Source organism: Hemicordylus capensis, chromosome 2, assembly GCF_027244095.1.
Source record: "Hemicordylus capensis ecotype Gifberg chromosome 2, rHemCap1.1.pri, whole genome shotgun sequence".
Taxonomy (NCBI): domain Eukaryota; kingdom Metazoa; phylum Chordata; class Lepidosauria; order Squamata; family Cordylidae; genus Hemicordylus; species Hemicordylus capensis.
The window spans coordinates 323,220,020-323,241,222 of record NC_069658.1 but is presented as its reverse complement, the minus strand read 5'-3'; the positions used below and the strand labels follow the sequence as shown (position 1 = coordinate 323,241,222).

The 21,203-nt window shown below is 44.3% G+C and overlaps 2 protein-coding genes across 22 annotated transcripts in view; one reads left to right on the top strand and one right to left on the bottom strand.

Annotated features, from left to right (window-relative positions):
- RAD54L2 (RAD54 like 2) overlaps window positions 1-15,640 on the top strand; it is a 166,150-nt gene extending 150,510 nt beyond the window's left edge. For 7 of the 10 annotated variants that reach the window (XM_053294311.1, XM_053294309.1, XM_053294306.1 and 4 more), the window contains 7 exons: window positions 1,265-1,470; window positions 1,674-1,849; window positions 2,881-3,077; window positions 5,216-5,412; window positions 7,150-7,239; window positions 8,720-8,812; window positions 9,072-15,640. In XM_053294311.1, the coding sequence (XP_053150286.1) occupies window positions 1,265-1,470; window positions 1,674-1,849; window positions 2,881-3,077; window positions 5,216-5,412; window positions 7,150-7,239; window positions 8,720-8,812; window positions 9,072-10,063 (1,951 nt within the window). In that variant the 3' untranslated portion in view covers window positions 10,064-15,640. The remainder of the gene's footprint in view (window positions 1-1,264; window positions 1,471-1,673; window positions 1,850-2,880; window positions 3,078-5,215; window positions 5,413-7,149; window positions 7,240-8,719; window positions 8,813-9,071) is intronic. The other 3 variants (XM_053294314.1, XM_053294313.1, XM_053294312.1) reach the window with 3 other exon arrangements.
- A 3,864-nt stretch (window positions 15,641-19,504) lies between these two features.
- The window catches only part of LOC128341821 (semaphorin-3D-like), a 76,441-nt gene continuing 74,742 nt past the window's right edge, over window positions 19,505-21,203 (bottom strand). For all 12 annotated transcript variants that reach the window (XM_053288387.1, XM_053288384.1, XM_053288388.1 and 9 more), the window contains 2 exons: window positions 20,620-20,753; window positions 19,505-20,416 (listed from right to left, as the gene is read on the bottom strand). In XM_053288387.1, the coding sequence (XP_053144362.1) occupies window positions 20,009-20,416; window positions 20,620-20,753 (542 nt within the window). In that variant the 3' untranslated portion in view covers window positions 19,505-20,008. The remainder of the gene's footprint in view (window positions 20,417-20,619; window positions 20,754-21,203) is intronic.

The following is a 21,203-nucleotide window of genomic DNA, read 5'->3' as shown; positions in this document are numbered from 1 at the left end:
GGAAGGAGGAAATGAAGTAAGAAGGTCTGTGCAACCTTGAGCTTATCGAAAGTGGAAGCATGCTTACATTACTTTCCATTTTGCCTCTTTTCAACTTTAATTTGGTATGTTCTGCATCTCTCTCTGCCTGTGCTGTAATACAATCAAAGGGGCATTTCTTCTGGCTTACTGCAGTTCTTTGCAAATGAACCTGGAAAGCACTTTTTGGAAAAACGCCTTGCCAGAATGACCTTTTGCCTGGAATGCAGCCAGCATTTCTCTTCCAAACAGGCTAACAGAAGAACATGGCTGAAAGGCTTCAGTGAACACACTGAAGTACCCCACAAAAGGGCATAGCTAGTTACACTCCCTGCAAAATAAGCATTCCCTCTGTATATATACATTTCCTCACAAACCCACAGGTCTGGGTTTGCATTTGCCAAAAAACAAAAAGACTATGCAAGCCCCAGTGGATACACACAGCTTCTTGACCATTCACAAACTAACCGAGACAGAACATATGACCCTTGCTCCACAGTTCAAACACAAAACCAACTTGGACATGTAATGCATTTGTAAGGGAAAAAATTAAAACCACAACACTCCAGCCCCATTCTTCATAGTTCTCATGCAGACTTGTTGGATCACAAACCAACTTGAGTATAGTGCATTTGTTTGTTTGTTTTTGAGTGTTTATTTATACAGATATAACAGTTAGTTCCACTTTCACTGAGTGTGAAGTACTCTATTGATAGAGATAACTCTTTCTGGCAGCTTTACTGTAGTAAGGGAAAATACATTTTAAAAAATCATAGGATTGACCAATTTCTTTGAAATAAAAATACACAGAATCCTGTTAGAATATCCCACATGTGTGCCCAATTTTAGAACCAATATACAGAGTCCTGCTAACCTGTCCTAAATCTGTGCCAAATTTTAGAACCCTAGCCAAAGCAATTCCAGAAGTATAAAAGGGGCACAGTCTTCCCTGGGAAAAAATCATGGGGACCTCTAGGAGATTGGGCATGTATCTGGACCCCCCAGGTCTGGGTTTAATGGCAGCCCTGGTCAGATCTTACTATTTTAAGAACCCTTAGAAATCCATGGTGATCTTTTCAGATGTTCATTATTTTCAGAAGTTATTGCTAATATCAAACTAATTTATACCAGAGATTGAGGAGAAAGCGCAGCCCCAAACCATAGAGAATTAACAGGTGTAGTAGAACAGCCAAAACAGAAAATCTTGGTAAACTTTGGTAATAGTAATTGTTGTTTTTTCTTTTAGTGCTGGGTGTTTGGGTGTGAACCTAATTGGTGCAAATAGAGTGGTCGTATTTGATGCTTCATGGAATCCATGCCATGATGCTCAGGCAGTGTGTCGGGTGTATCGTTATGGACAGAAGAAGCCCTGCCACATCTATAGACTAGTTTCTGATTTCACCCTGGAGAAGAAAATCTATGACCGTCAGATTTCCAAGCAAGGGATGTCAGGTAAGTCAAACTTTCCATGCCTCTATCAAGTCATCACTGTCTTGCAGCCTCTGCAGTAGCTTTGTGTTGCTTTCTCTGACGTTTCGTAGAAGAACAGACACTTGCGAATGTCACAGTTCAAGAAATGCTATTGAAAGTGCAAACTGAACAAGAACAGCAATTCCATCTTCTCTTCTGATCAGTATATATCTTCTGTTCTTTAGATCGTGTTGTGGATGATTTGAATCCGGTGCTGAACTTCACTCGGAGGGAGGTGGAGAACTTGCTGCACTTTGTGGAAGAAGAGCCAGACCATGCTCAGGATTCATTCAGCCCCAGCAAGTTCAAGGAATCTGTCTTGCAGCTGGCCTGTCTCAAGTACCCTCATCTCATCACCAAGGTTAGAACACTTTTCCCCCCCAAGAAGACTCTATAATGTGCAAGCTAGCTGTAAAACACATCTATGAGCATAGTATGTTCTGAGTGTTTAGTGCTTAACGATGAATTAACAGTGGTCCACGTTATATAAATAAATAAATATATATATATATATATATATATATATATATACATACATACACACACACACACACACACACTTATATACATTTATAAAGCTTATAAATTTATATTTATAGTTATAAATCTTATTAATTACATTTTGGAAGAGCTTATCTACTTCATTAGATAACTAATTCCTCTGCTTCTGACATATTATGAAATGCTGTACCTGCTTGTCAGATGCAGGTCATTCATACAGACTTTGAAAGAATTAAGGTTTCTTAATGAATTAATTCAGGTTTCTCCAATAAGGAGAAATCTAGTACTATTTGTAATAAGTGCAACATTTCATAATATAAGAATGTTATCAAATTTGTGTAGTGGCAAGCTCCGTGGGTGTGTTCTGTGTTGCAAATGTTCTAATATTTATATGGAAGAGTATACAGTATACCTTTTGATACATGGGCTCCTGTGTATTTGAACAACCTCCTGATGATTTCTATTCTTCAGAATTTTTTCATTGAATGCATACAGATTCTTTCATTGAATACATGATCTTCTCCATGTTTGACCATGTGCTTGTCAAATCCTTATGGTTCAATCCCAAGCTGTCAATTCCTTCTGGTTCACCTCCTCCTGTGTTGTAACTTTAGACTAAAAATATGCTGCTGCCATTAGTCTGCATGCAAGTTTCTGGCATCTTTGACAGAAACTGCCAAATGCTATGGAATGGGTAGGGCTGTTTAAATCCCAGTTATTTAAAATAGTGCCTACAGCTTTTGAAATGCTTCATGTGAGCATGGATGGATGAATTACTGATATAAGGGAAGGGGAGGGTTGTTGCCATGTTGTTCCACTTTTTGCTGTCCTAGGATATTTTTGGTAAAGGAGTGAGTTTTAAAATAGTACCTCTCTGTGCTCTGTCCATAGGAGCCTTTCCAGCATGAGTCACTCCTGATTGATCGTAAGGAACACAAGCTCACCAAGGCAGAGAAGAAAGCAGCCAAGAAGAGCTATGAGGAAGAGAAACGTGCATCCGTCCCTTACACCCGTCCATCCTATGCTCAGTATTACCCAGCCACTGACCAGAGCCTAACAAGCATACCTGCCTTCAGTCAAAGGAACTGGTGAGTATCTTGTTTCTTCCTAGTATGCTGAAGATAAGTCTATCTACCATTCCATCCACCCTCCCCCCACCACCACCCCCGCAGGAAAATCTCTTCATGGCTCTTAGAAAACGGGAGCAACAACAAAAATAAGAGGGCAGCACCAGAAAAGCAGGAAGCAAAAACATAACCTCACAAGCTGTAGTAAAGATCTAATGAAGAAAATATTGCATAAGAACAACCTTGCTGAATCAGGCCCATAGCCCATCTAGTCTAGCATTCTGTTTTCCACAGTGGCCCACCAGATGCCTCTGGGAAGCCCACAGGCAAGAAATGAAGGCATGTCCTCTCTCCTGCTGTTGCTTTCCTGCAGCTGGTATTCAGAGGCATCTTGCCTCTGAGTCTGGAGGTAGCTTATAGTCATCAAGACTAGTAACCACTGATAGACATTTCTTCCATGAATTTCTCTAAGCCCCTTTTAAAGCTATCCAAGCTGGTGGCCATCACCACACCCTGTAGCAGAGATTTCCAATGATTAATTGTTTCCCCCCCAAAAAATCTCAGTGTACTTTGGGCATAGAACCTTTCATTAGAAGACTACAAAAGGCAAAGACGTTCTTAACAATATATATCAATATAAAATATATAATTACAAAATTGACTGTTAACTTATGCAATGGTATTAAATTGGAAAAATATAAGGAATTATGAATAAGAAAATAAAAATAATATAATATACAGAAACCCAAATATAGATTGAAAATGTGCCAGAAAGGCTTCTAAAACCAAAGATGTTCTGGATCAAGAAGCTGGGGAAAAATACATTAAGAAATAGTATCACAAAAAATATTAAGAACTGAATAAAAGACTAAAAATAAAATAGATAAATGAAAAGAAAATAAGCAGTGATGGATAAAAATACAATATATAATATATCATACTATACCAAGAGTGAAGTCTCTTACAGCAATAATTCTTCACACAGCAATCTTCTTCTTTTTTCTACATGTGAACAACTTGTTGATATATAAATTGACACATCACCAGCCTGAAATTGTACCAGATAATAGCTCAGACTAATCCCTTCTGTCCACCTAATGGTGCAGCGGGGAAATGACTTGACTGGCAAGCCAGAAGTTGCCAGTTCTAATCCCTGCTGGTATTTTCCCCAGACAATGGGAAACACCATATTGGGCAGCAGCAATGAAGGAAGATGCTGAAAGGCATCATCTCATACTGCGTGGGAGATGACAATGGTAACCCCCTCCTGTATTGTATACAGTTGGTCCAGAATGCGGCAGCCAGGCTGGTCTCTGGGTCATCCAGGAGAGACCATATTACTCCCGTATTGAAGGAGTTACACTGGCTGCCAATATGTTTCCAGGCAAAATACAAGGTGTTGGTCATAACCTATAAAGCCCTAAACAACTTGGGCCCTGGGTTTTTAAGAGAACGTCTTCTTCGCTATGAATCCCACCGTCCATTGAGATCATCAGGAGAGGTCTGTCTGCATTTGCCACCAGCTCGTCTGGTGGCTACTCAGGGACGGGCCTTCTCCTTTGCTGCCCCAAGGCTTTGGAATGCGCTCCCTAGTGAAATAAGAGCCTCCCCATCTCTGACATCTTTTAAAAAGTCTCTAAAGACGAATTTCTTCACCCAGACTTTTAACTGATATTGTTTTGATTGTTTTAATGTTGTTTTTAGAATATTGTTTTAAAATTTTAAATTGTGTTTTAAATTTCTTGCTTTTAAATTTTTTTGTTTTTAATTAATGTTTTACTTTTAATCTTGTTGTAAACCGCCCAGAGACGTAAGTTTTGGGCGGTGTAAAAATATGATAGATAGATAGATAGATAGATAGATAGATAGATAGATAGATAGATAGATAGATACAGTTTACTCCATATAGGCCACAGCATGAAGAATAAGTTGCAGTGTGCATGTACCATCAGAGAGGCTGCTTTTTGTCATGCATCTGTTATGGAACACTGAGGCCTGGAAGGCATACAGGGTGTGGAAATTGGGGGAGCTAGAACAGATTCCTGCTTTGTGGCAGGAGATTGTTTAGAATGATCTGTGGGTCTTTTCCAATTCTTTGGGGCCCTGCTAAGTGCCAACTCTTTTCTTCTTCTTCTTCCCCTTTTCTCTCCTTTCTGCAGGCGACCAAGCCTCAAAGGTGAGGACAGGCCAGTGGCAAGTGTACGTCCCGTTCAGTCTACCCCCATTCCTATGATGCCTCGCCATGTCCCATTGGGCAGTATGGGATCAGCTTCTGTTTCCAATCCTACGATCAATTTCCCCATCAACTACCTGCAGCGAGCTGGCGTTCTCGTGCAGAAGATTGTCACCACAACCGGTCAGTTGGTTTGTGTGGATTAGGAAAGGGACAAAGTGTAGTCTAATTGTTACTCACAGCTGACCAAGAACTGCAGCTGCATCTGCTCCCTAAATGTTAATTTGCTTCTACAGCAGGCCTGCTCAACTGCCCCCCCAGCTGTTTTGGACTAGAAGTCCCATAATCCCCTGCCACTGTGGCCAATAGCCAGGGATTGTGGGAGCTGTAGGCCAACATTTGCAGCAGGGCCGAAGCTGAGCAGCCCTGTTCTACAGGAAGCTAACATAGTACACAGAAACGGCACAATCCATTCTCAGAGAACTCACAGTCTATGTTGTAAAGAAGGAGAGATGTGAAAAGGCATATCTTACCTTTCAAGGAGAACACAGTATTGCAGATGATATGATGCTGGTATCTGCCCGATGACCTCGTGTACAACGGCCCTCCAGATGTTTTGGGACTACAACTCCCATCATCCTCAGGCACAGTGGCTGATAGGGATTATGGGAGATGTAGGCCAACATCATCAGCAGGTCTGAAGTTGTGCAGCCCTGGCCTAGAGCAAGGGTGGGCAGAAGGTAGATAACTATTGGTAGACCTCTAGGTGACTTGCACTGGATCAGGTGCCTGACTCCCACTCGTTTTTAGTGGCAACAAAAAGGCATGTTTTGTCCCCTGAATATGCTGCTGAAACAAAGAAAACTTGTTGGTGGAGCAGGGGAGTGGGAGTGGATTTGTGTGTGAAATAACGGTGATCTCGGTTTTGGTACTGAAAGTACCATCCTGAGCTGAGCATGTCCTCGAAGGCACCCTCTTCCTTAATGCTAAGTGTATGTTTGTCCCCACTAACCTAATATTTCCCACCTGGCTCCAGTTGCTGGAGGTTTCTAGTAAAAAACAAAGGAGGTTCTGTGACTGGAGTTGCTCGCCCCTGGCCTAGAGAGCCATTTGTGGTTTGACCTTAAAAATAACTACTATAAACAATGTTGCAGTAACAAACTTTATTGCTACTTTTTGCTATGTCTTTTTTCTTTGTTTGAATAAACTCTGAGATAATATACAGCTGCCCTGTATATTATCCATGCAATGTAGTGCATGGTAAAAGAAGAAGAGAAAAGCGGCCGGGGGGAGGGGGGGAGGCGCACTTCATACACTAGGCATCTTTCATATGGCAATAATTTCGCACACTGATGCACTGATGAGAATTCCTTTAAGGCGATTATTGTAATGTGTGAAGTGGCCCATAGGCTGGTTTATTTTGATATCTTTGGCTGCTTAATTCCCACGGATTTTTAATAGGAGCTAAGCAATCCAGCTCTATGAAAGACTACAGCATTTGACTCTACCAGGGTAAAAAAAAGTAAAACTGTTTGCACAACTGTATTTATGGCAATCACACCACCATCCATTATAGATATATGTTGTTACCAGTGGAGGCAAGATTTCAAGTGCTTGATTACCCGCTTTAGTGCAATTTTGACCTCATAGGTGAGGATCTATTAAAGGCATGGGTGTGACCCACCTGTGGATTCTGACCTCCCCGTTGGAAGATCAGTGGTTGAGCACATGAGTATTCCTTACCAATAATTTCTCCCATTTTTTACAACAAAGCATTAAATATTTGTTCCACATTTAACGGAATGTATGGAAGAAAACAGTAAAGGTCTTGGGGAAACCTTAGTTACTCATTTTCTGTAGATCAGCCCTGCACTGTCAATGTATGCAGTCCGTCACATGGTACTCTTTCCTCCATGACAGATATAGTGATTCCAGGTACAAACACTTCCACTGATGTGCAGGCAAGAATCAGTGCCGGAGAGAGCATCCACATTATCCGTGGGACTAAAGGTAAGTGATAGAGCCTTTTAGGTAGAAAGCACATATCAGTTCCTTGATTTTTCTTTAAAATTGGAGATTTGTGGAGAAGTTGGGGAAATAGGTTATGGTATTTTCTAGAGGTAACAGAAAAGGGAGAAAGTTGCTGGAGAGGTGTTTGCAAAATCTATTCTGTTTACTTTATTCAACAATGAATGACTTTCAATAAAGTGGCCGAACTGGAACAATTCTGTCATAACAACAACTTTATTTGTTGGCCATCACATAACAATTGTTCTCTGGGTGGCTCACATAGTAGTATAAAAATGGATCCCCAGGTTTTCTGCTGCTCATTAAAATACCTTGAGGGTTATGTTTCTTAATCCAAACTGGCCAGGTCCAGGTCGATCCTCCAAGACGTACTCTTCTGTTACAGGACATGGTGGTGATGACTAGTTTGGCATCAGTCAAAAGGTTTTAACTGTCAGCCTCATTTTCTTGTACTGGAACAAGAAGGTTAGAGGAGTGCAACAAGGGAATTTGGGAGTATTTTGTCCTTGTCATGGGAGACTTTTTGAACTAGGAGTTTTGAACTTGGAGAACTGCACCAATTTTATGATCCTGTGACTGATGAAAGCTACACCTCATTTCATTTTCTGCTGCTGCTTTTCATAACTAGCAGTCCATTTTCTGCTTTCTTTACCTTTGCAGTACCACTTTGGACAAATATCTTGCATTGCCCCTTGTTCAGGCCATTGTCCTGCAACAAACGAGTGAATGGTTTAATTGCACATGTTTAGGATCTTTAAAAGGCTACGGTCTTAAAAGTGGGGAAGCATGTAGGTATGCAGAAGGCATGAATATTAGTACTGAGACAACCTAAAATGAACAGCTATCCAGCAAAAGACACGTGGATGTCTTGCAAAGTACTTCACAAACTTTGATAGTAGACATGGCCTTGCCCCAGGCTTATCCTGAGGCCTAGACTAGTACAGTGAACTTCACTGGTTGGTAGATGTAGTTACATAGAATGAAGGAATGCGGAATATGGAAAGGAACAGAACCTACTGCAAAATCTTCAGGATCAGGTTAAATTGTTACCATTGTTAATGTTACATTTTGCAGCGCTTATAATGTGCATAGGGCTCTAAGGTCTATGTCTTGGTCATCCTAGCATAGCCCTGTGAGGTGCATATTTAATATTCCTGTGCAGATGGGGAGCAGAAAGTGACTTGTCTGAGACCACTCAGCCAGAATTCTCAAGGAGTAAGAGCAACATTCTGTTCACCTAGTTCCTCACCCATCTGAGGTTTCCTCGCCTGATGTTTACATGCAACATCAGTGGGTAATGTAGCATGTGTAGGTGAAATGAAACGGAATATGAAGGGTACTGGGCAGATGTTTCCATGCCCCGTTTGTCGTGTCTTTTCCCAGTGGATGAGGTTACCATCACCCTTCTACCATCTTATTAGGATGGCTGAATTTTTTCATCTTCCACCCATCTCTCCTTCAGGGACATACATCCGGACCAGCGATGGGCGGATTTTTGCTATTCGGACCACTGGCAAGCCAAAAGGTAGCGAGGATCATCGGATGGTTGCTTCAGGTGAGGGGTTTATGTGTCTCTCTTGCTGAGTGTTTCTTCAGGGCTGTAGTTTTGGGGGATAATGTGCTTTTAGTCTCTTTTCTAGACCTTGCTCTTAGCGAGTTGAATGTCCCTTTCCCTTCATTACTCTGCTAGCACAGAAAAGTAGTTGCTAGCAAAACAGTCTGCACTGTCCATGACCACATCTTCTTCCAGCACCTGAGAGTTGCTCGGGCTGCTGTCTGTCTCTTCTGTCCTGTAATGCCTCTGTTGTTCACAGGATCCCATGGTCCATCTCTTGAATCCACAAGCAATGGCAGACACGATGCCTCATCACCCAAGCTTCCTAACACGGAGGAGCTCACTCGGCCCATCTCCCCCGACAGCCCTGAGATCATCAGTGAGCTGCAACAGTATGCAGAAGCTGCTGCAGCCCGTGAGTCCCGGCATAACTCTCCCAGCACCAACACCACACCTGGGCACCCCACCCGGAAAGACAGTGCAGCCCTCTTAGCAGCTCGCGGAACTGAGCAACGAGCAGGGACCCATGGTTTGGCACCTTCGTCCTCTTCAGCCCTGCCAGCCACCAGCCAGCACATTGACAACCATGCAGTGCTGGACTTACGAGGCAACAAGCGCAAGTCAGCGTCACCCTCCGGCTCTGAGGAACAAGCCCACCGGCAGCAGAAGAAGCGCTCACTGCCGGCAACGGTGCAGCCCTATGAAAGTGGGTATCCTGTCTCGGGTGGGTTCACCATGCCCTCTGTCCCTTTAAACCACAACCTAACCCACCCGTTTGCTCCCCAAGCAGGCAACTCCTTGTACATGGGCACTGGCTCCTCCTATTACCAGCTGCCTAGCTTGCTGCCAGACCCTCACCTGGTGTTCCCGGTGACTACTGACCCTCTACTGACAGCCGGCACCGCCAGTTCCTCCGCTGCTACCTCAGGCACCGCCAGCGTCCCCTCTTTCATGTTAAATCCCTCCATGACGGGGGTGCTCTCCAACTACTCGCTGCCCTTCACGCAGTCACTCCTGCCTGAGCCCAGGATGTTTGCTCCTTTTCCAGCCCCTGTCTTGCCCAGCAGCCTTTCCAGGAGCATGGCGTCTGCCTACCCCGGCTTCATGTCCCCTCATTCGGGCTATCCAGCTGGGGCCCTCCTTCGGTCCCAGGTGCCTCCATTTGACACCCATGAGGTCTCTGAGGTGGGCTGCAGCTCCAACGAGGATGAGGACAAAGATGATGATGTAATAGAGATCACAGGGAAGTAATGGGCCTTGTCTCTGTTAGATCTCAACTCAGCCAGGAGGCAAAAAAAATTCCTCACTGGACCTTTCTGGGGTCAGGATTTTACATCCAGGACACAGCAGAGGTGGAGGCGGTTGGGAAGGAGGTGGCATTTTTTTTAGGTGTCAAAGATCTGTTTTGTACGGGGAACTGTATTGAATGGACAACCCCACATCCCCAGGAGTGGGGAAACAAGGGTTGGAGGAGGGAAGGATCACTGCGAACCTTAGGAGTGCCTCCTTGACTTCCCCTTCCATGCTGTCTGTCTATATTGTCTAAAAGGGAGACCTGCCATTCTATTTCAGTGTCCTTTGCAAGGCCTGGAGACACTGGGTTGATCATTGTGTCTGTGGAATAACTCTCTCACACACAAACTGCCTTATCTGTGAAAGTTCCTTACCCCATGGTAATAGGGGATGAGTTTGTGCCCTAGGAGATGTGATGATGAATAGCATTATTAATGGAGGGAGGGAGGTGGGGTTGGAAGGAGCAGGCAATATGTAATGTGTAGGTGGGAGGGTTTGGCGGGGGCGGGGGGCAGGGTCTATGTGAAAACAATGTCTCTTTCATCCTTCTGAAAGTGTCAGACAGATTTAGTCTAGTGGTCTCCACCAGGCCTTTAATAATGAAATGATGTCAGGGGCAGGGGAGAAGCAGTGCTGAACTACAGCTCTCTTGCCACCATCCCCAAGGGATCCGTTTGAAGGCAGAGACCTTACTTTCTGGCTGCTTCAGCAGGGTTGGGTTAGGACTTGTACTAGTCTTTGAGTGGGGTATTAGTGGGGGAACTGTGAGGATTTTCACCATTTCCTCCCTAGCATTTTGTAGTTGATTTCTCTCCTTTTGCCACCCAGCCAAATGCTGAGGGGGGTGGGGGTGTCCTCAGGTTTGCTAGAAGAAAGTTGGACTACTGTCGGGCTCCTGCCAGCTGCAGTGAGTTGACTTCTGACTGAAAGGATGCATTGGAGAGCCTTGCTGCTGCCTTTTTTTCACTGACACTGTGACTGGACTAACCTTCTCCCTCCACAGAAAGGCTTTGTTAATTTATTTCACAAAAGCAAACTATTTATTTTGGGGTTCTTTTTCCTTTTCTGTTTTTTCCTTGCCAAAAATGATGGCTTCTGCAGAAAGCAGTGGTGGTTCACGGGATGGCCTGTAGGGGAAGAAGACAAATTGACTGCTTGCCCAAAGCAGAGACAATGTGCAGGGCTGAGAGAGAAGGGGCCGCTGCCCGCCTCGCCCCCTAGTCATTTTCCCGATTGGTTCAGCTGATAAGGCATCTGAGAGTTCCTGCACAGTTTGTGCCTGTTTAGAGGGACATGTGGTGGTATTGCAGGGGCTTGGTTTCAGGGTTAGTTGGAGCCGTACTTGGTCTCTAGCTAGTTGCAGTGGACTCGTACTAGAAGGGTTGAAAACGGGCTCTTCCCATATCTGTGGGACTGGTTAGTCAAGCAGGTTCTCACCCTGCCAGCAGTCCATTAGGAAAGTAGCTACACCTTTAGGGAGGAAGGCTTCTTAGTGACTCTATGCATTCTTGCTAGGCTCTGGTCCAAGCATACTTCATTCCGTGTTGTCACAAAAGTATGCAGAGAGAACCTGCTTACTGGCCTAGAAGGCTTAATGAAGAAAGTAAGCCTTGCTTGGGCTTGCCGGCAAAACCAATACTTGCCTTGCTGGGGAGATGGTGGAAGGTACCTATCGGCTGTCTTAAAAGACTGGCGCTCCATTTCCACAGTTTCTGGCTTCTGAGTATCACCATTCCAGGGAAAGGGGAGGAGGCAGTGGGTGTCACTTGAATGCCATCTGTGGCATGGAGCCAATGAGAGCAATTGCCAGAGACCTGTGCTAAGCAAGCCTTTCCAGAACCAGTGGTCCAGGCCCTGTACTCACATTACTTTTGTCATATGGCTACTGATGTGGCTGAAATTGCCCTACCCTACAGGAAAACCACATTCATATGCTCGCTCATGCACACCCTCTCTTTCTTGCCCCCTCACCCCACCTCAGGCTTGGACCCCATATTAATCTAACAAAGGTAATGTAGAATGAGGCCCTTTGCCCACACAATTGAAGATCTACCAAATCCTTCAGCCGAAGAGGTCATGGCTAGGTGTTTTAAATGTTACGCTTCCAAGTTGGTTCTGAAAGAAAGCTGTGTGTGCGTGTGCGTGCCAGTATGAACCACTAAAAAGCATGTCATGTCGGAGCTTTCTGACTGTCTTTCTCTGTTTCATTGGACACTGTCTGTCAGGCCTAACTTCACAATTCATAGAAGCCTTAGATTTACAGTTAGCTATGCAAATTACTTTATTTTAAAATAAAACCATTAAAATAGTGCTTTCTTCTTTAACATATCCTAGGAGTTGAAAACCGAGGGGTTCTGAGCAAACTTCTGGACAACTTGTCTTTGGATGCACCATGGGAATAAAAAAAACAAACACAAACCCCCACAAAAATTACAAAGCAAATTAACTGATGGTGTCCATTCGCGTTTCTCCAAAGACTTGGCCATGGTACGTCTGTGAGTCATGCCCTTTTGTGATTTGTATTTGTCCACCTCATGCAAAATATGACGACACTGATTGTACTGTAAACTCACTCAGCTGTCTTTTGCAACCCTCTAAAGTGGACTCGGGGCCTGGATATAGGCAAAGTGGTTTCTTGCTTGAGCAGCAAGGATTTAGACTTGCTGAAGCCTAAGCCAGTTTTGGAGGAAGATATTGTTTCTTTAGGTTTCAGGCAGACTCAATCTCTTCAGTACACGTCGTTTTTGGCGGCATAGCTGATAACAACCCAAGACATCCTGCTAGCTTCTGTCTGGACTTCAGTGGAGTAATGAAGTTCACAAGACAGGTTTAACATGTTCTGAATGCTCTGTCTTTTCCTTCAGACTGTGCTTCTTTCTGATCCTCTTGTCCCCATGAAGAATGTACAAGGGCTCAGGAGGGCTCACCGAACTAGGCAGGCTTGTAGTTCGTCCTCACTGTAATAGGTGGGATAGTCACATTAAGAAAATAGACTCAACTGGGATTAAGTAAATCAGACTCTGTAACCACCTTTTAAATAGGAACGGAAGATAAGGTAGCGACTAGCTGTAGAAAATGGTATATGCCTGTAGTTTACTACTCTGGCCACTGGATGGCAGTGTTGCACCACATGGAATATTTAGGTCTTAAAGTACCTTATTTGGGGGGGTGAACTGGCTTTTGTACTTGGTTTAAAAAGCTATGAAAATGTTAAGTCTGTTGTGCACATTCTCTCTCTCCCTTCTCTCTCCTCCTCCCTCTCTCTCTCTCTCTCTCTCTCACACACACACACACACACACACACACACACACACACACACTCACTCACTCACTCTCCTACCTAATTTTATGTTAGCGGAAAACCCAAGAACATATTTGCATTACTGACAAACTCCACTCCACCTCACTGTCTCCCTTGCACCTTCAGTTAGACCAATTGATTTTTGTAAGCTGGCAAGATGTACATTTGTTGGGACAGATGCTTCTACTTCAGCAAGTGCCTGAGCTGGGTCTCTTTCCCACCCAGAGGGGTTTAAACTCATTTATCTCCAAGAGATTGAAACTCATTTCCCAGCACTTGCCGAGAGAGGTTCCCATTGTCCAGTGGGAATGAAGGTGACGCTCTTCTGCTGTGCGCCCTGGTTCTCCTTGAGGACACAAAATGCCTCCTCCAACCGTTTCCAGGTGTGCAATGGCTTCTGACAAGCTCTGGCTTCTAGCCACAAAGGGGTGGCTGCTGTGCCTTGTTTATGGAGGGCAGAGAATGCTTGGCCCAGACTTTGGGTTGGGATTGCTTGGTGACTTGCATATTAGGAGGTCAGTAAGGCCCCTTCCTCAATGCAGCCATGATTCCCAGAATGTAGTGCCCACTTAGAAGCAACGCTTGTGGTTCAAGTTTCAAGGAGGTCTCTGAATCGACCCATTGTCACTGGCCATTCATGGTTCCCTTATCTTCAGTGCCATTTCTTTCTCTTGCTGGCTCTTGAGTTGCAGGTCTGAGGCAAACCCTGGTGGACTTGGCTGGGCCTGTCTCTGATTTGCACTGCTAAATTTCAGACTACAAAAGAACTGAGGAAGGTAACTTGTGGTGGTCAGCTCTTGCAGATTTGTGTCCTTTCTATCTGGACTGTTCTTTTCAGAACATCTCTTTTCTTGCAAGGTGTTTCCCATCTACAGTTGCATTTCCACAGCAATTTTGTAGCAACAGGACAGAGTTTTGAAATGGTACAGAATGAAACTGACCCCACCCCCTCCCAGTAAATACTGTGGGGGTGGGGGAAGATGACCTTAAACTGTGATATTTCCCAGGCCTTGATAATACATTCTCAGTTCCACGCCAGGCAGCATAGTTTTTAACTGGCCAAGATTTTGTTTGGATTGCCTATAAAGGAGTTGTGTCATTCATTAGGAGGGCAGAGAACTGGGTGACGTCTCCCCAGCCATGATTAAAAGAGAGGTGCAGATGTTTGCATACTAATTTCTGGACACCCATATGACTAAGAAATGGAAATCAGGGTGGGTGAAGGCAGGCTCACTCCCATTGCATTCTGTGGAACAAAGTGAATGGGCTGCCATCAGCAACACAGTTTGAGGGGACAAGGCCTGCCCATTGTCCCCAACAATCCTGTCAGCAGCTAGTTAATAAGAAAACTGACTCGTACTGTGTGAACTGAATTCTGAATCATTATGGGATCAAATTTCAGTAGTGCAGGTGCTCATGGGAAGCTCTCATTGCAAATAATGTGTTTGCACTGAAATTTTGGTGGATCTGTCCAGGCACTGTAGACATAATTACTAAGCTGGGGGAAAAGCTTGGGCTGGTGACCCACTAAACAGCAGAGAGAACTATACATCAATAGGGGTGTGTGTGTGCGTGTGTGTGTGTGTCCATCCCTCCAGTGCAAAATCACAGTTTGCAGGTGGAAGGACATTTAGTCCTCATGAAGACATTTGCTCCTTGTAACTCAAACAAGGAAGCAGATTCCCTGGTAAGGAGGGAGAATATTGCAAATTCAGGGAGGATCGGCAAAGAATGGGAGGAGCCAGGCAGAGAGTGGGGAGAAATCTTTCTTCTTCTACTTCATGTACTCTGTATGGAAAACGACCACTAACAGCTGCATTGCTTCTTGGGTCCTATACTGTTAGCTTCCCAATTTGTGTTCTTTGTCCCTCCATTAAATCAATTTATAGAGGGGAGCTGAGTGAATCCAATGGTTTTCTTGGTTTGTTTTTGTTCCGCCTTTAGTTTGTGGCCTGTTCTTTGTGATTGGAAAAAGGCATTTCTGTAGCAGGGTCAGTCAGTTGGCTGGTTGCACGCATGGGTCATGTGCTTCCCTCATCTCTCTGTCTGATGGGACACGCTTGTCCAGTCTACCAGAACAGAGACATTGAACAATTTTGTTTATATGATGTATTTATTTTTACTTGTGTTTCATGTCATTTTTTAAAAAAATAATAAATTGTAAGTTGGTATAATGCCTATAAATTCTCTCTCCTTTTTTAAAGAAAAAATAAACTTCAAATGTTTTAGTCCAACTTCCTGGTCTGGAATGAATTTGACTTTTGTTTTCAGGCCCACAGGTTCCTTGCACAGGTATATCCATTCCGATATTAATCTGCCTAAAATGGTTTGTGATTAAGTCCCACTGTTGACAGCAGTGGGCCTTCTTAGTCACAACTTGAACATAAAAACAGCTCTGATGGATCAGGCCTAAGGCCCATCTAGTCCAGCATCCTGTTTCGCACAGTGGCCCACCATATGCCACTGGAAGCCACAGGCAGGAGTTGAGGGCATGTCCTCCCTCCTGCCGTTACTCCCTGCAACTGATACTCGGAAGCATCCTACCTTTGAGGCTGGAGGTGGCCTACAGCCCTCCAACTAGTAGCCGATGATAGACCTCTCTTCCATGAAGTTATCCAAACCCCTCTTAAAGCCATCCAGGTTGTTGGCTGTCACCACATCTTGTGGCAGAGAATTTCACAAGTTGATGATGCGTTGTGTGAAAAAGTACTTCCATTTGGTCCTAGATTTCCTGGCAAACAATTTCATGGGATGACTCCTGGTTCTAGTGTTATGTGAGAGGGAGAAGAATTTCTCCCTATCCACTTTCTCCATACCATGCATGATTTTATAGACCTCTATCATGTCTCCCCACAGTCACCTTTTTTCTTGCCCTCCTTTGTACCTTTTCAAGTTCTACAATGTCCTTTTTTTGATGTGGTGTCCAGAATTGTACGCAGTACTCCAGGTGTGGCCGCACCATAGTTTTGTATAAGGGCATTATAATATTAGCAGTTGTATTTTCAATCCCCTTCCTAAGGATCCCTAGCATGGAATTGGCCCTTTTCACAGCTGCCGCACATTGAGTGCACATGGAGGAACAACTAACTTGTTCCTTTGGTTTCAGTGCCACATAGTCATGACTAACATTAGCAGATTCTGGGCCTCTATATCTAACAGGTGGAAGGATGGGCTTAACTGATGTTTAAAGGGACAATCAGTTAACCAGCAGCCATTTATTCAGCCAAGCACACGATTCTGGACCAATGGGAGTCAAGATGTAGATATTTACCATCTCCAGTTCCAATCCATTTTCTCAATGAGGAACAACCTCCCACCCAACCACAGTGTGTAACTGGGAGGAAAACAAGGAATAACAAGCCTTGAGGTACAGATCAAGTTAGGGTGACTGGTCCTGTGCTCATAAAAATGTCCACATAAAAGAGTAGTTGCCACAAGGGAAATGCCCTTTTGTGGTTGGCTCTGTTGAGGTTCCCTTTTTACAAGAGGCAAGAAGTCTAAAGCTCCCAACTACATTCCACATGGAGCATCTTTACATTGTCATTCTTACTCTGCCCTTGTTTCTTTCCTCAGTACAAGCTCTAGCCAATAAATGGTTTATTAGTATCACCTAATGGCGCAATGGGAAATGACTAGCAAGCCAGAGGCTGCTGGTTCGAATCCCCGCTGGTATGGTTCCCAGACTATGGGAAAAACCTATATCGGGCAGCAGCGATATAGGAAAGTGCTGAAAGTCATCATCTCATACTGTGCAGGAAGAGGCAGTGGTTAATTCCCTCCTGTATTCTACCAAAGACAACCACAGGGCTCTGTGGTCGCCAGGTGTCGACAACCGACTCGACAGCACACTTTTCCTTTACTTAGTATGAAATAATGCATGTTTGCATTTGACTGCTTAGAAGATGGACCTGAACTGTGAGTACATCTGCTTAGTGCTAGGATGCTCAATACTAAAATGTACCACCCAACACAAAACCTATTAGGGGGTGTCCCAACCCAGCATCTCCATTTGTTGGTATCACTGTGACAGAGACAACAGGTTCAATAGTAAATGGCCTTTTCCTCCTTCACATTGCTCCCAGTGGCCCAAGTAGGTGCTGGCTGGTATCCAGAACGACAGCTAATGGGATTTCTAATGTGGATTGGAACCAAATGAAATCTGATACTGGCCTTGCTCAATGAAAGCCAATTTGGCAGAGTGCTTCAACCACTACCAGCTCTGATAAAGAAACTGTCTAAAGTATGAAACATAGTGTCTCATAGCTGTTCTTCATGGCTGGCTGTTGCTGAGCATTGCTGCTTGCACTGTTCTTTGGTTCTTGCACATGAGGTGATAAAACCTTAGCCTGGGTGGAAGGGGAAGAGCACCTTATGACCTCTCTGAAGTTCTGTGCTGAGGTTTGTACATGCACAGTCCAGTGTGAGTAAAAAGCAGTGTTCCCTCTAACAGCGAGTCCCAGATGTTGTTGACTACAACTCCCAGAATCCCCAGCTGCAGTGGCTTTTGCTTGGGGATTACGGGAGGTGTAGTCAACAATATCTGGGAATCCCTGTTAGAGGGAACACAGGTAAAGAGACTGCTTCAAACCTGTTTTCAGCAGCTGATTCAAGGACAACTGTGAAGTTCTGTATTTCTAACCAAGAAGTTCATAATCTGCTGAGTGAATTCAAAATATGATTGTCTTATGAATTTGGAAAGTTGGATATTCTGTATCATGCTATTCTAGCTGTGTGTCAGTCTGGAACAAAACAAACCAACAGATGGGCAAATTTGCTGGCAGTAATTATTAATGATTTTTGCACATCCTATTACTCAGTGATGTCTCTTAACTCCTGGCACTGTCCAGTTAAGAAACACACTTGAATTTTGACAACACCCTCTGACATAAACTTTAAGTGTACTTCATTTAAACATTTTTGCTTTAGTTCTTCTGGCAGATACCGAAAAGGGGTTCACTTGACAGGTGAGTAAAAAAGTGTTCAAATTCAATGTGTACTGACATTCCAACAGCACCCCTGGTTAAATTTTATTCCTACTGCAAGTTAGCAGCAATCAGTTTCCACTGTATAATAATGTATGAGGAGGCAGATTACTTGAATTCTGAAAATGCTGGGAGCATTGTGTTTCAATTGCAGTTGTTTGGTAACTACCTGACAATTTTAGAATTTGTGTCTGCCTATTTAAAATGATTGAATAACATATTAAAAGGGATCACCATGCAGAAATGCCAAAGAGGGAGGTGGTCACTATTCCCTAAATCCAAAGGTCCCAATCTTTGACCCTTTCCACCTACCCTTTATATTTCCTTGGAGTCTGGCCACCATGTTAGTTCCAACTACACATGCACATGATATAGAGTTGTCTCATTGATTCAGACCAATGGTCCTCCTTAGGCTGGTGTTAGCTAATTGCCTGCCCCTCTCCAGCTGAATAACCTTGCTCCAGAGTTATGGACTGAGGCTGCTATTGGTGCAGTTTCCCTCCTGGGGCAAATAGTCACAGGAGTCACCACACTTGATCTGCCCCTGCCCTGCAGGTGCTGTTCAGAAAGCAAAAACAAAGCATTCAAGCGCCAGTGATAAGCCTAATAAAATGTGTAGTTTGGCCCTTAACCCAAGTCCTTTTACATACAAAGTGCTTTCTGTCCCTGAGCAATGATGGCTTCTTCCCAAGAGCTAGCAGGGGAAAGGGCTGCTAGTGCAAGACCAAGAGCAGCAGCTGAAATGCGGGGAGGCAGAAGACTATTGGATTGCTGTTACTAAAAGCAGACCTTAGCAAGGAGAAGTGCTGGTGTGCCTGTTACCAGAAAATGAAGTGTGCTTCGCACTGGAAGCATAATGTGTCCCAAGTGACAACAGCACACTTTCGAGTGAGTGAGTGATGGAATTGGTCACAAGTTTCTGCTGTGTGGCCACATGGTGGAAGCCATGTTTGCCTCTGGATAAGGAGCAGACCCAAATATTTAGAGAGCACATGCTCCTCTCTCTGTACTCAACCACAAGGCATCCTGCCGAACGCTGATCTGACTTGTAAGGAGTCATTGCCTCACCATTTTGTCTACTCCAACAAGATAAACACCACTATGCAAACAAATGAATTCTATATTGCAAATGGCCTATAAAAGGCCTGTCAGAAAGGAGAAATTTCTGACACCCTTTATTAGGAAATCAAAGTGGAAAGCACTTAATTGTACAAAAAGAGTATTTCATAGTATGTGTAATGAGCTAACCGTTCACTTGTGCAATCTGTAGCGCGCAATGGTCTCACTGCAAAGCAGACCAGACAAATCAGTCTGTCTGGCCTGAACTTGGGAATGGAATTCCACTAGATTAATTAGGCAGCAGTGTTGGGCTTTCTATCCACTTGGATAGTCTATACTTTTCTCAGGTACCCAAGGTGAGAGATGTGGCAAAATCCAGAGCAGCATCTTGAGGAGCAGGGCAAACCGGTTTCTCTTGAGCTTTGTACCAGGAAGAACCTGGAGGCCCTAGCATACAGACTTGTTGAAAGGGCCCAGAATCTGTGCCTGGCTAGTTCAGCTGTGCATCTTGCATCCACCGGCAGTCTAGATGAAGAAGCCATCACTACTTGGCTATAGGAGTCAAGGCTGCCTACGCACTCTGCCTTTCTTGCTTTCCGAGGGATGCTGCTGCCACTTCTCATTCCAGACCTTTTGCCGCTGCCTCTTCCTCTGCTGGAGAGCATTGCAGAACTCGTCCAGGTTGGCACCAGGTGCTCCCAGGGCCCATGAGTAGCCTTTGTAATGAAATGGCAGCTCTAACATGGGGGCTGTGCTGTGGCGACTTCCTCCTTCCTCTGAACTCTTGCTAAGCCTGGCGGTTAAAGCCTCCATGGCCTGGTTTCCAATGATGCGCAGACTGTAATGGATAATAATTTGAGAAAAGGTGCCTTCCATTCCTCGGCACTGGTAGATCCCAGCATCCTCTTGGGTCAGCTGATTAATTAGAAGCCCTTGCTCTAGGACTGAGAAGCGGCCCACACTCCCAATCTGTAAGAAATATAGTATATGTGTGCTTAGTATTCTGTTCTGCTGAAATCAGGGAAGCTCGTAATGCTAATCTGCCCTTTTCTTCAAGCTTGTGCTTCTCCCTTATCATTGCTTTTTCCACTCCTCCTGCAAGGGAGAAAGGCCTAGATTTCTGAATTTCTCCCCAGGGTCCAAGAAAGACTCCCTGCTCTTTCCCCCAGTACCTCTTCCAGGACTGCTGTATTGCTGTGCTGCACAAGCCAACGGATGGTGGTCTGGGGAGAATGTGGAAGGCATTCAAGAAATGTAGAGTTGTTCTGTACCCCAAATATCACCTTTTCTTCAACCATAGGCATCCCTGCAGGAAAGGAACAGCAACACACACAGAGAGACAGAGAGAACCAAGTTTTTTTGCTATCTTCCCATTGTCAACGCTTTTGGAACACTCCGCTTTTAAAACTATGTCACCATAGAAAAAATTATCTTGGCCCTGCTCTCCCGATCTCATCCACCTCAAGATAAGAGGTAACAGGCTTATCTCCTTTAATACAAGTGTTAATGTGCAGAAAGCAAGCTTGTTAAAACATTCCTAGGCACTCCCAAGGCTCTTCCTAATCATGAGAGAAGCTCTGATGCATCCATTTCATTCCATGGTGCTGGTAGAGCACACACACAGCAAAGTTTGAACCAGACACAATATATTCCTTTGTTCTTCACCATTGTCACCCTTTCCAACTGAAAGGTGTGGTCAGCATTCTGTCTCAGGGAGACCACTAAACCTTGTGTCTCTCCCTTGGATTCACCTGTT